Source organism: Hyla sarda, chromosome 12, assembly GCF_029499605.1.
Source record: "Hyla sarda isolate aHylSar1 chromosome 12, aHylSar1.hap1, whole genome shotgun sequence".
NCBI lineage: Eukaryota > Metazoa > Chordata > Amphibia > Anura > Hylidae > Hyla > Hyla sarda.
The window spans coordinates 29,491,488-29,506,575 of record NC_079200.1 but is presented as its reverse complement, the minus strand read 5'-3'; the positions used below and the strand labels follow the sequence as shown (position 1 = coordinate 29,506,575).

The following is a 15,088-nucleotide window of genomic DNA, read 5'->3' as shown; positions in this document are numbered from 1 at the left end:
ATTTTCCACAGGCCTCTAAAGAGGCCTGTGGAAAATGAAAGAAGCAATCTGATTGGTTGCTATGGGCAACTACACCACTCTTCCTCTGCACAGGTTTTGATAAATCTCCCCACAAATGCCTACATTTTGGTGTAAAGTAAGCCAACTAAAAGATGGTCTACATTTAGACTAGACAGTGTAAATATATTCCAATATAGAAAGAGTTGCAAACCTTGTCAGATTAGGGCAGCACCTTCCCATCTATGGCCATTTTTTTTTAAATAAAGGTACCGTATATACAGAGATAACGCTAAAACATGGATTCTCTGAGCAGGTGTTACCATCGCAGCTGAGGGGAGTCTGAGGTTGGGGCAGGTGGACGTTCTGCAGAAAACAAGCCCCTGGGCAGGTGGGAATTGAGGGCATAACACACTTGTGTCAATGGGGAGTGGCTGCGAATTGGTAAATAGAAATGGGCGTTTTTTTACGGTGATAGAGTCTCGTGACAAAGCGAGTCTGTTATCGCCCCAGGAGCCAAATCTTTACCTGTCAAGTCCTGTGCTGAACTTTTCACATTGCTGAGTTGTTTTAGGGTGAACATTTCTGACAAAACACACAGGAAAGTCTATAAATCTGCCGGGCCGGTCTGCGGCTATGGATATGTGACGAGCATATATAGGAATGGGTTAATTATTCCTTACAGTACACACCTCAGCAGGGAGATTCATGTCAGTCACTGACTAACTGAACTACTTGAAATGAGGTTCTGCAGCAGGTGCATAATAGGCTATGTTCACTCGCCTTTGAGACATGGAGCCATAGGCCCACCAGTGTGCTTTTAGCCTTTTTAATGCGTAGGAAAGTGTAGCATTATGGCCAATGGCTGCCACACTGAGGGTATACGGTGGCATATAGGACATACAAAGTAGGTGTAGTATATATATGGACATAGGTTTAAATTAGAGGGGCAAAGGTATAAAAGTAATGTCATGCAGTGTGACTGACACATACAGTACCTTCTTTTTTTATAATTTTGGTTTGGTATATTTTTTAGTGATTTTAGCGAGCACTAATATTAAAAGTTAAGTTTTAGATGGCACCTCCGTTCCTTTGGAACAACATGTATTTATCTATCTAAGTTGACGAGTTGGCTCTTTCTGTACTTTGCTGGTGTATGGCAATACTGATATATACATTTAATTTTACCTTCATACAGTGCCAGTCACAGGGTGCCCTCATACAGTGCCGGTCACAGGGTGCCCTCATACAGTGCCGGTCACAGGGTGCCCTCATACAGTGCCAGTCACAGGGTGCCCTCATACAGTGCTAGTCACAGGGTGCCCTCATACAGTGCCGGTCACAGGGTGCCCTCATACAGTGCCGGTCACAGGGTGCCCTCATACAGTGCCAGTCACAGGGTGCCCTCATACAGTGCCAGTCACAGGGTGCCCTCATACAGTGCCAGTCACAGGGTGCCTTCATACAGTGCCAGTCACAGGGTGCCCTCATACAGTGCCAGTCACAGGGTGCCCTCATACAGTGCTAGTCACAGGGTGCCCTCATACAGTGCCAGTCACAGGGTGCCCTCATACAGTGCCGGTCACAGGGTGCCCTCATACAGTGCCGGTCACAAGGTGCCCTCATACAGTGCCGGTCACAGGGTGCCCTCATACAGTGCTGGTCACAGGGTGCCCTCATACAGTGCTAGTCACAGGGTGCCCTCATACAGTGCCAGTCACAGGGTGCCCTCATACAGTGCCAGTCACAGGGTGCCCTCATACAGTGCCAGTCACAGGGTGCCCTCATACAGTGCCAGTCACAGGGTTCCCTCATACAGTGCCAGTCACAGGGTTCCCTCATACAGTGCTAGTCACAGGGTGCCCTCATACAGTGCCAGTCACAGGGTTCCCTCATACAGTGCCAGTCACAGGGTGCCCTCATACAGTGCCAGTCACAGGGTGCCCTCATACAGTGCCAGTCACAGGGTGCCCTCATACAGTGCCTGTCACAGGGTGCCCTCATACAGTGCCTGTCACAGGGTGCCCTCATACAGTGCCTGTCACAGGGTGCCCTCATACAGTGCTAGTCACAGGGTGCCCTCATACAGTGCTAGTCACAGGGTGCCCTCATACAGTGCCAGTCACAGGGTGCCCTCATACAGTGCCAGTCACAGGGTTCCCTCATACAGTGCTAGTCACAGGGTGCCCTCATACAGTGCCGGTCACAGGGTGCCCTCATACAGTGCCGGTCACAGGGTGCCCTTATACAGTGCTGGTCACAGGGTGCTCTCATACAGTGCCAGTCACAGGGTGCCCTCAGACAGTGCTAGTCACAGGGTGCCCTCATACAGTGCCAGTCACAGGGTGCCCTCATACAGTGCCGGTCACAGGGTGCCCTTATACAGTGCTGGTCACAGGGTGCCCTCATACAGTGCCGGTCACAGGGTACCCTCATACAGTGCCGGTCACAGGGTGCCCTTATACAGTGCTGGTCACAGGGTGCTCTCATACAGTGCCAGTCACAGGGTGCCCTCAGACAGTGCTAGTCACAGGGTGCCCTCATACAGTGCCAGTCACAGTATGCAGTGGTCTTTAACCTGTAGTTCTGCAGCTGTTGTGAATCTACAGCAGTCAGGCCATGCTAGGGGTTGTAGTTTTGCAACAGCTGTAGGGCCATAGTCAGGACATACAGTGTGTCTCAATACATCCCAACACAATATGCCAGCCTTGCGAGCCGTAATAAACACTCCTTGGCACTGCATTTCTCCTCAGTTCTCATTGCTATACGAGCTAAGTCTGCATAAATAATAGGCACCTCAGTCAGAGCTTTATACATACACCCTGCTTGTAAGGTTGTTTTCACTGCAGAGGATTCTTTTCAGTAGTTTGGGAAAGTTGAGTGGCCAGTCAACCCGACCTCCCCGGAAAAGGTTATATCCCAACAGTAGAATAAGATCCTGATAGAGGACGACGACCCACAATGTTATATTTACTGACAACAGACCGCCATCATTGTATGTATCCTCCCATCATCCTGAACCATTAATAAAAGCCCCTTGTCTCCCCAGGTCCTATTCACTGATAATGTATTAGTGTTGGGGGATTATAGAGATGGAATGAAGAGAACAGGAGCAGACTTGTATGAAATATAATAAGCCTGCATGTAATGTGTCTGTTCTTGGTGTTGGTGCAGCGTGCGTGTAAAGACCCCGATCACTGTTTATATAGCGTAGCTGTGGTGTGGCGGTGATGGACGGCGCTGTGATATCTTGTAAATGCAGCAGAAAAGCAAAGACAGGACACATCTGAACGCAGCATTTCGTTTATAAGCCCAGTCATGTGGTTATTGAGTCTTTGTGGCCTCAAGGAAGATGGCTTATTGATGAAAGTGTCATCTGGCACGCTGATCTATCTTCCCATGAAGAAGCCAATACTCACGGCAGACATTTGCTGCCATAACTGCAGTGTTCTGATCACTGGACCCTTTTTACAATCGCCATCAAATTCCTTTCTGTGTATTATTACCATAAATTCTGGCGAAAGGCAGAGAAGACTTGATGACAGTATTACAAATGGTTGGGCCGAAAACAGTGTAGAGCCTTAGACGAATAAGGGGCTATTAGAATTGAAATCAGAGCTCCTGTCTGCCGCAACATCAAAGGTGGTTTAAAGGGGTATTCCACTGGCCTGCGTTCGGAACATTTAGTTCCGAACGCTGTGTGCGTGCGCGCTGTGGGGGTTGGCCACGCCCCCTCGTAACGTCACACCACGCCCCCTCAATGCAAGTCTATGGGAGGCTTGCCAGAGTTGCGGAGGCTCGAGGCGTCATGGCTGCATCCCGCTCGTGATGTCCCTCAATGCAAGTCTATGGGGGGGGGGCATGATGGCCCTCACACCTCCTCCCATAGACTTACATTGAGGGAGCATGGCGGTGACGTCACAAGCGGGGTGTGACCGTGACGTCACGAGCCTCCGCCCCACATTGCCAGTCATCCGGCACGGAGTGAAGTTTGCTCCATGCACCGGATGTCTGGGGTGCCGCAGCCAAGATCGCAGGGGTCACCAGGACCCCCGCGATCAGACATCTTATTCTCTATCCTTTGGATAGGGGATAAGATGTCTAGGGTGGACTACCCCTTTAAGACTGATGTAGACAGCCCAGTGGTGGGGTCTACAGCAATCTTGCCCTGGTGGACAGGTGATGAATATCGTCAACCCATTTAAAGACAGGCCATACGTTCAGGACCAGAAAAGGTTAAACATACACATTTATGTGAAAGTTAAAAACAACTTTTGACATGTTGATTAGATATGTCAAAAGTTGTTGATCGCACTTGATCTCACTCCTGAGACCCACTGCAATCGTAAGTTATTAGCCGAGGAAGCGGGCAGCATTGCGATGGAAAATCTTTTTAGGTTGTGACTTTCACATTTCAGCGGTGAAATGTGTTATCGCAGCTAAACCACATTTTCACACTGTTTTGGTTGTATATCCATATTATATCACCATACTATACTAGATCAAAGATGTGTGGAGGGGGGGGCGATGCGTTGTCAGGCTGTGGAGGTGTGGGAACCTAGTATATACTGCAGCCAGTGTCACACAGAGGTATACAGAAGTGCATGCTGTATAATCTAGAACAGGGGTCTCAAACTCAAATTATCCGGGGGCCACTGGAGGTAGCAGCTGGGTGAGGCTGGGCCGCATGCGCCCCTTACATAAAATGCCCCCATCATGCACCCCCCATCATCCACCAGCAACCCCCCCCCCCCCCCCATTCCCCCTACCCCGTGTGGTAATAGCATGAGCTAATGGATGATGGGGGTGCTACTTCTGGGGGTTCCCCACATGAGGAAGTAGCAGGTTCCCCACATGAGGTAGTAGCAGGTTCCCCACTTTAGGTAGAAGCAGGCTCCCCACATTAGGTAGAAGCAGGCTCCCCACATTAGGTAGTAGCAGGTTCCCCACATTAGGTAGTAGCAGGTTCCCCACATTAGGTAGAAGCAGGTTCCCCACATTAGGTAGTAGCAGGCTCCCCACATTAGGTAGTAGCAGGCTCCCCACATTAGGTAGAAGCAGGCTCCCCACATTAGGTAGTAGCAGTTTCCCCACATTAGGTAGAAGAAGGTTCTCCACATTAGGTAGTAGCAGGCTCCCCACATTAGGTAGTAGCAGGCACCCCACATTAGGTAGAAGCAGGCTCCCCACATTAGGTAGTAGCAGTTTCCCCACATTAGGTAGAAGCAGGTTCCCCACATTAGGTGGTAGCAGGTTCCCCACATTAGGTTGTAGCAGGTTCCCCACATTAGGTAGTAGTAGTTTCCCCACATTAGGTAGTAGCAGGTTCCCCGCATTAGGTAGGCAGCAGGTTCCCCACATTAGGTAGTGGCAGGTTCCCCACATTAGGTAGAAGAAGATTCCCCACATTAGGTAGTAGCAGGTTCCTCACATTAGGCAGTAGCAGGCTCCCCACATTAGGTAGTAGCATGCCCCCCACATTAGGTAGTAGCAGGCCCCCCACATTAGGTAGTAGCAGGCCCCCCACATTAGGTAGTAGCAGGCCCCCCACATTAGGTTGTGGTAGGTTCCCCACATTAGGTTGTGGTAGGTTCCCCACATTAGGTAGCATTGTCATTTCCCCCCCTCCCGACTCTCACACACACATACACCCACCCACACATGCTCACACAGACAGACAGACACCCACACATGCACACACACAGACAGCCTTACCTGTCCTGGGCTGCGCTTCCCCGGCAACGGCCTGACGAGTGACATCACCGACGTCCTCCTGTGCGGGTCTGCGGGGGGACGTCACACACACGATGTCCCTCATCAGACTCGGGCCAGTGCCAGACAACCGGAGACGCGGAGGAGGGTGGGGTAAGTGAAGCCTTCCGGTGTAGTGAAGAAAACTGTGTGTTGAAGCGTTCTGTGTCCCGAACAGCTTCAAGACACAGTTTTCTTCACTACACCGGCTGTCATGCAATACAAATTACATATACCTGGTGCGGGCCACAAACTTTCGTTCCGCGGGTCGCAAATGGCCCGTGGGCCGGGAGTTTGAGACCCCTGATCTAGAAGCATTGTTTTTAGGGTTCAACAACTTTATCTTATGGTGCAGTACAGAACAACATCCAGTGACCACAGGATAGGGGAGAAGTGACTGGTCATGAGGGGTGGAATGAGGGGGATGTTCGAAACGACTGCTAGGACTACCACAATCTTCAGAACAGAGCCTGTCTCTTACCTCAGAGCGCTCTGGCCCTCATCTTCTGAGACATACTAGTTTCGCCTGTGATCAGCCATTCATCAGCTGCAGAGGCATCAGGTTCTACAACTTTACTTTTTTTTTTAGAACATTCGTCATATGTTAGAAAATTCGTCATATATGACCGAGAATACCATGTGTGAACATAGCCTTAAAGGGGTATTCCATGTTTTTTTTTTTTATTTGACTAGGCTACAGGGGCTGTAAAGTTAGTGTAGTTCATAATATAGTGTCTGTACCTGTGTGTGACGGTTTTCTCACAATTCTTCTGTGATTTTCACCCCAATATTATTTTTACCAGCATACAAAATTACTGTTGTCTTAGATTTTTCCCAGGTTGCAATGCAGCCGAGACCTGACATCACTAGTCAGCTGATGACAGAGAGCCTGTCTGCTTCAATGGGTGGAGGGATCGCTTGGTGGGAGAGAGAGATCAATCTGCATCTAATGCAACAGCTGTAGGCACCCTGATTGAAAACCACAGGTCTTTTGAATGGATGCAGCTCATTTATTTTTCAATGGGTGGGGTGGCTGATGTGTGGGAGGGAGGAAAATGGAATTGTGGGATTTGTAGGCAAAGAAGAAAACTCAAAAAGGAAATGCCAGTTCACAAAAAGCTAGCCACAGTGTTATGGTAATCTCACAACATAGCCATTTATCCCCAAGACAAGCGCAGATCCTTCCTAAGCATGTCCATTACTGTCTGCCAGGTACATACTAAAATCACCTTATGGTGGATAACCCCATTAAAGGAAATCTGTTATTAGTATCACCCGCATTAACCTGTCATACAGGCTTGTAGTGCGAGTGATACTGATCAAAACGATACTTACCGCGTCCCGAATCGTCCAGCCGTTCCGCCGTTATTTTGCTTTTTCTTCGTATGTAAATGAGGTCCTTGGGGCATGGGCGGAGCTACAGTCAGAGCTACGGGCACCCCCTACGTCTTTTTCGGTCGGGTGGGCACTCCGCCCGGCTCATCCATATGCATTATCCCCCTCCCTGCTCGTGCGACAGGTTTACTCTATGGCGCATGTGCTGCTTCACCCTGGAAGTGGCGCATGCGCAGTTGGGTAAACCAGCAGCGCAAGGAGGGAGGGGGATTATGCATATGGCTGAGTCGGGCGGGCACGCCTTGCGCTGCTGGTTTACTCTAGGGCGCATGCGCTTTAGAGTAGACCTGCCGCACGAGCAGGGAGAAGGATAATGCATATGGATGAGCCAGGTGGAGTGCCTACCTGGCCGAAGATGACGTAGGGGGTGCCTGTAGCTCCGGCTGTAGCTCCGCCCATGTCCCAAGGACCTAATTTACATATGAAGCAAAAAAGCAAAATAACGACGGAAAGGCTGGACGGTTCGGGACACGGTAAGTATAATTTTGATCAGTATCACCCGCACTACAAGCCTATATGACAGGTTAATGCGGGTGATACTAATGACAGATTTCCTTTAAAGTGTACCTGCAGAAGTTAACCCCTTCTAAAATGTATGGAAAAAAAATTACCGTTTTGCTGATTTTGTTGACTTACCTTGCCTGCATACCCCACATTTTCTTTTTCTTTTTTTTTTTTTTTTGCATCTTTGATTGCTCGAGAAGTTTAGAAAACAACACGCATTATAGAAGATGATCCGTGCCCTATAATTTGTGGTTTAGCAGTACACATAATTCTAATTTCCTGGAAGGTACCGGGAGGGGGGGCGCCGGCAACTCAGCAGGTTAGAAAATGATTTAGTCAGGCACCATATTGCTTCCCAGCGGGGAGCACTGCAGATATTTTAGATTATTGCACAAAAAAAAGATCTTTATGGTGATAATGCTTCATACTGTGACATCTACATGTCCCCTAATGCCATCTCACTGTATCGTAGTATCTTCATGTGCTGACTGTTTCGGTGAGGCGTCATGTTTCTCTCTGCACTTCTGATCATGTAATGGTGTAAATAAGGCAGTGTTTTTCAACCAGTGTGCCTCCGGCATGCTGGGAGTTGTAGTTTTGCCACAACTGTGGGCACACTGGTTGGGAAACACTGCTCTAGTTATATGTAGTAATGTAGACAAATGCCACTCTGCACACTAGTATAGTGCCATCTAGTGATAGAGTATGATACTGCACACCAGAAGAGTAGGCCTTAGTGCAGTGGTGTCCAAACTATGGCTACAACTCCCAGCATGCCCGGACAGCCAAATAAAACATAGAAAACTTCTTTTTTTTTTTAAACAAAAGTATATTAGAAAGATTTTTTTATTTACCATAAGGAGTGCAATAGCAAAAATAAGTTTTAATGAGAGTGCCCATTTAAGTGACTTATCTAGTACTGATATTCATGTAAGACTTATTCTCCATTCACAATTAAAGCAAAATTCAGATTGCATGCTGGCTTCCACTGTGGAAGAGCAAGTGTTCATGGGGCACAAGGAGCTAAGATGGCAGGTCACATCACTGTAGTGTTTCCTTCCACCTTGAATGTTTCACGTCGGCCAGGGACAGCTCTAGGCTTACCCATGAACCCTGACGCTGCCTACTTGACTATCGGCCCTATATAACTGATCTCCAACTTGGTGGCAGACCCTATGTCAAAAACAATAAGACAAACACAGTACAGAAATCAGGGAGCAGGTCAGGACACAATGGATTAATCGGACACAGACCAGGGAGCAAAACAAAACACAGGGAATGAACAAATAGACAGGCAAGCCAAGTCAAAATAAAGATAGTGGTGCGGTATACAATCAGAAAGCAAGAGGAAGGTCAGGTCACAAGCCAAGGTCAGAACACACAGGGTAAAATATAGCAAAGCAGAAGACAGGAGTGAGAATGAGCAAATAACCTCTATCACAGGCAATAAGGTTTAAATAGCCAACCTCAGGAGGGTGTGGACGCTGAGGCCGAAACGCTGCTACCAAACACAGGGGGACTTGAAACTGCTACCATAACCAGAGGCAGACATACCCATTACAGATAGTATAGAGAAAAAAATATAATATCCATATATAGTTCATAAAACTGGAAATGGAATAAGTAAAATAACATTTATTTAACTCAGTCTACTTCTTTTTAAAGGGGTACTCCGCTGGAAAACATTTTATTATTTTTTTAAATCAACTGATGCCAGAAAGTTAAACAGATTTGTAAATTGCTTCTATTTAAAAATCTTAATCCTTCCTGTACTTATCAGCTGTTGTACACTACAGAAAAATGTATTTTCTGTCTGACCACAGTGCTCTCTGCTGACACCTCTGTCCGTGTCAGGAACTGTCCAGACCAGGAGAGGTTTGCTATGGGGATTTGCTCCTACTCTGGACAGTTCCTGACATGGACAGAGGTGTCAGCAGAGAACATTGTGGTCAGACAGAAAATAAATTAACAAAGAAAATAACTTCCTGTGGAGCATACAGCAGCTGATAAGTACTGGAAGGATTAAGATTTTTAAATAGAAGTAATTTACAAATCTGTTTAATTTTCTGGCATCAGTTGATTAAAAAAAAAAAAAAAAAAAATGTTTTCCAGTGGAGTACCCCTTTAACAATGAATGATTGCAGCAGGATCAGACTACTCAGGATTTATTTGTAGTCTGTTACCACCGAGGCAGATAGGTCTGCATGGGACACGAAGCAATGACATTTTTAACCATTTAATGATTTGCAGATGATCTTAATTTTTTTGTCTTTTAGAAGCAAAGGAGCTATAAAATTGTAAGAGTTTGAATAATTGAAGGAGTACATACCATGGCAGAAAAATGTATCATGGAATGGTCTTGTGTCTCGACAGCTGGAGTTTGTGGACTATGTGTTCCATGTGGAGCGTGGACGCAGGGAGACGGCCAATCTGGAGCTACTTTTGCAGCGCTGTAGCGAGGTACAGCACTGGGTCAGCACTCAGACTCTGTTGTGTGAGGCACCAGCCAGACGCACCCAGCTCCTCAAGAAGTTCATCAAAACAGCAGCCATGTGAGTTGTGCATTTTACTTGTCGGCGATTAATATTAGAGATGAGCGAACTTACAGTAAATTTGATTCGTCACGAACTTCTCGGCTCGGCAGTTGCTGACTTTAGCCTGCGTAAATTAGTTCAGCTTTCAGGTGCTCCGGTGGGCTGGAAAAGGTGGATACAGTCCTAGGAAAGAGTCTCCTAGGACTGTATCCACCTTTTCCAGCCCACGGGAGCACCTGAAAGCTGAACTAATTTATGCAGGATAAGTCATCAACTGCCGAGCCGAGAAGTTCGTGACGAATCGAATTTACTGTAAGTTCGCTTATCTCTAATCAATATCCCCACTTGCTGCCTTTTCATATTCTCCCCCATACTAATAACTTTTGCTGTTATTGATGAACATTGTAAATTTACACGTTGCGCCCCCCCCATAAAAAAATCATTATTAGCCCAGCGCTGTGCTGTCCCTATCGGGGTACTACTCACGTCAACCGCAAGCGCTGTCGTCCTGTTTGTTGCGGGCCGCCGGCGCTGACACTCTATAGCTGTATCCCTTTGCCCCGGCTGCAAAAGGTAAACAAAAATAAACTTTAACGCATGTACCTACGTCGGCCTTATGCTCTTCCTGGGGCCTTAAACGTCGGACAGCCGTCAGCCTATCATCCGGGCCACAGCGATGTTCCGCCTGGGCCGGTGATAGGCTGAGCCCACTGTCATGTAAGAAGCCGGCTCCCTACATGACAGTGGGCTCAACCTATCACCGGCCGAGGCGGAACATCGCTGCGGCCAGTGATAGGCTGACGGCTGTCCGGTGTTCCATTCCCTAGGAAGCTGGTCTGGACCGACGGGGAAGGTGAGTTAAAGTTTATTTTGTTTACCTTTTGCAGCCCGGGCATAGGGATACAGTATAGAGCAGTGGTCTTCAACCTGCAGACCTCCAGATGTTGCAAAACTACAACTCCCAGCATGCCCGGACAGCCGTTGGCTGTCCGGGCATGCTGGGAGTTGTAGTTTTGCAACATCTGGAGGTTGAAGACCACTGGTATAGAGTGTCAGCGCCGGCGGCCGCAACAAACAGGAGGATGAGGAGGGCAGTGCTTGCGGGGGAGTAGTACCACGATGGGGACAGCGCAGCACTGGGCTGATAATTAATTGGGGGGAGGAGGCAGAACAGTGCTCGCGGGCCACATATGATTAGTTCCCCGATGTGGGGACAGCGTGCTGCGGCTGATAATTCCTTAATTCCCGAGGGGGAGGGGCCAAACCGGTATTGCGGTATGGGTTAAAATTCATATCGTGCAGCACAAAAACTTCGGTATTCGGTATGAACCGGTATACCACCCATCCCTAGATTAAACTATTATTGTCTTGGCACTTTATTCCACCACAGTACATGCACCTATGGGTCACTCTAGGGCAGGTCTTGCCAACAGTCTTCACACCCTCTATCTCTGCATTTTCTTATGGGTATGCTCACTCAGGAAGGATACTCTGTGGATTCTCTGCAGCAGAAAATCTGCAGCGTTTCTAGGCCATAATATACAGCAAATCCGCAACTGTGAATTTTGAAGGGAATCTGTCAACACTGTTTGCTGCTAAGAGCTGCAGACACCATTAGATTACAAGTAGGATATAAAAGCACCGTCCCTTTCCTGGAGCTGATGGTTGCTCCCAAACGTTATAAAATCCCCTTTTTATTTTTTAGCCAAGTGTCAAGGAGGTGGAGCAAGGATGCTCAAGTGCCACAGCCTGGCACACATCCTCACTCGACCTCTCTTCGCAGCCCCTATATGATTCTAAGCCAAGCTCTGTGCATCAGACAAAGGAGGCCCTGGGAAGTGAGAACACTTGGCTGAGAAGCACAAGGCGATTTTATAAGTTTGGCAATCACCTTCAGTTCCAGCAAAGTTTTTTTTAAGCTTTTTTTTTCTATCAGCTATACAATGGTGTCTGTAGCTCTTAACAGCAAATACAGCTGACAGATTCCCCTTAAAGGGGTACTCCGGCGCTCCAGCGTTCTGAACATTTTGTTCAGAATTCTGGAAGCCGGAGGCCATGATGGTGATGTCACGGCCACACACCCTTTTGCCGCCATGCCACATCCCCTCCATTCATGTCTACGGGAGGAGGTGTGTTGTCCGACACGCCCCCTCCCATAGACATGAATGGAGGGGCGTGGCATGATATCACAAGGAGGCGTGGTCATGACATCACGACCACTGCCGCAGGTACCCGGTGTTTGTTTAGAACACTAGGTGCTGTGGGAGATCGTGGGGGTCCCCAGCAGCGGGAGCCCAGCCATCACACATCTTATCCCCTATCCTTTGGATAGGGAATAAGATGTCTAGCAGTGGAGTACCCCTTTAAATACATTGGTATATATTACAAACACTGCAGATTTAACCCCCTGTGTGAACATATCTGATCTCTTTATCCTTACACTCTGTCTTTAATGGCCGCCTCTTTTTATTATCTCTCTTGGACAGTTGTAAGCAGAACCAGGACTTGCTATCCTTCTTCGCTATAGTGATGGGCTTGGACAATGGTGCCGTCAGTCGCTTACGTGTTACCTGGGAGGTAAGATGAGCTCTGTAGCCCCATTATATGTGAGACACAATGCAATAAAAGTACAGACAGGTACTAATGTCTTACAAAAAAAGGGCAACAATACCCACTTAAATTAGCCATCTACATTTGATAAAGTGACAGTAGTTTGGATACATAATATTATTTGTTGTCGTCATTCAGTGGTATTTATATGTATAGCATATATTTTATGCCCTTGTTTATAATATAGATGTAAAACTGGATATTCCAGTCCATATCCCTTAAAGGGGTACTCCGGCCCTAAGACATCTTATCCCCTATTCAAAGGATAGACAAAAAGTTGTCTGATCGCGGGGGTCCTGCCACTGGGGACCCCCGCTATCTCGCCTACAGCACCCACCTCTGGGAGCTGCACGCAGCACTGCAGCTTAAGAGTCTGCCGGGTCACGACTACGGGGCCGGAGTATCGTGATGTCACGACTCCGCCACCATGTGACGTTACGCTCCGCCCCCACAATGCAAGTCTATGGGAGGGGGCGTGATGTCTTAGGACCAGAGTACCCCTTTAAATGATGACTATGAGGAGGATCATAGTGTAAAATGAATATATACATGTACACACTATGGTTTTGGTTATTATGGAGTGTGAAGGACTGGTCATAATCTCCTTAACAATGAGGTAAACGAGGCATGACGCCCTTTATACAGGTTAGAACCCTGTTGACACTATTTGTCCGCAGCATATTCGACTCTTCTAGACAGAGTAATTCCTTCTAAGATACACAGGGATATATTGAGAATGCTTCTATCATCCAGGCAACTGCTTTACTGCATGTCTCTTCAAAGGATAAGGCTACATGCCCAGTAGAGTCCAATGTGTGAAGTTTTTCTAATCTGGGGGAAACCATTTAGCATATTAATTTTGCTCCCAAGCAAACATTTCCATGCATGGAAGTTGGGTGACTACCTACCTGCCCAGGAGAGAGCAATATGCTCAGGAAATTATAAGTGCCTTAAAGGGGTATTTCAGGAATAAAAAAACAGGCATTTTTTCTTTCAAAAACAGCGCCCTCCTTACCTCCAGTTTGGGTGTGGTATTACAGCTTGGCTCCATTCACTTCAATGGAACTGAGCTGCAGAACTACACCCAAACTGGAGACAAACAGTAAGAGGTCTATGAAAGGGAAAAGGCCTGGTTTTTGATTCCTGGAATACCCCTTTAAAGACGTTTTCTGTTTTTTTTTTTTTTTCATATATTACTGCGGGCATGTTAAACATTCAAAGGAAGTTATACTCACCTACCCCAATCCCTTGTTTTTACCTGGTTCTTGTTAATGCGCCATCTCAGAATGAACTGCCCGCTCAGCCAGTCACTGGCCACAGCGGTGTCTCACCTCAGTCAGTGATATGCTTAGCGGGTAGTTCCTGCTGAGACAACGCATCAATAGGAACCAGAAAGAGGCAGGGACCAGGAGACATAAGACCAGATGCTGCGGGGGATCGAGGCAGGTGAGTATGACTTCTTTTTTATGTTTAACATGCTCCTTGGAAAAGAACAACCTCTTTGGCCCTAATAATGTCATTTTATGCCAGATTAAAAAAATAAACGCCATGCATGCCATCCATCACATTTCCTATGTATTTTGGACACTTATTTCAGTGACTGAAAAAGAGGGTGTGGGTTGGCAAAACAGGTGTAGCTGATGCACTTATTATACATTATGGCCCATGGTGATATATTGAACATATAATCAGATCACTATCTGGTAGAGGGGTCAGGACGGATATCCACAAGTGCAGTGGTTCAGTCTAATAGAAAATACTCCAGTGTTCCCAAGGTTGGATAAGACTTCTTACTTCTATTTAGTTCATTAAAAAGATAAACAGTCTGAAGCAGGAAGAACATAGTGGGGAGATTTATCAAAACCTGTCCAGAGGAAAAGTTGCTGAGTTGCCCATAGCAACCAATCGGAACACTTCTTTCATTTTTGAATAGGCCTCGGGAAAAATGAAAGAAGTGATCTGATTGGTTGTTATGGGCAACTCAGCAACCTTTCCTCTGGATAGGTTTTGATAAATCTCCTCCAATATCTTGACACATTTCGTGGTTCCCCACTTAGTCATAAGCATCTTATAACTTATGATTAAGTGAGCAACCACGAAATGTGTCAAGATTTTATGTTTTTCCTGCTTGAGACTATGTTTATTTTTCTAATGGACTAAATAAAAATAAGAAGTTTTATCCAACCATGGGAATACTGTACTACTTTTTTATGGTGAGAAATTTGTCAGAACTTTTGCCTGTTGGGTTTAATGTTAAGATCTGTAAAGCTGGTCATACTTGTACAATAGCTGGTGGC

The 15,088-nt window shown here is 46.9% G+C and overlaps 1 protein-coding gene across 4 annotated transcripts in view; it reads left to right on the top strand.

The window, feature by feature from the left end:
* The window catches only part of RAPGEFL1 (Rap guanine nucleotide exchange factor like 1), a 109,606-nt gene that overhangs the window by 78,997 nt on the left and 15,521 nt on the right, over positions 1-15,088 (top strand). For all 4 annotated transcript variants that reach the window (XM_056548933.1, XM_056548932.1, XM_056548931.1 and 1 more), the window contains 2 exons: positions 10,021-10,199; positions 12,668-12,758. In XM_056548933.1, coding sequence (XP_056404908.1) covers positions 10,021-10,199; positions 12,668-12,758 — 270 coding nt within the window. The remainder of the gene's footprint in view (positions 1-10,020; positions 10,200-12,667; positions 12,759-15,088) is intronic.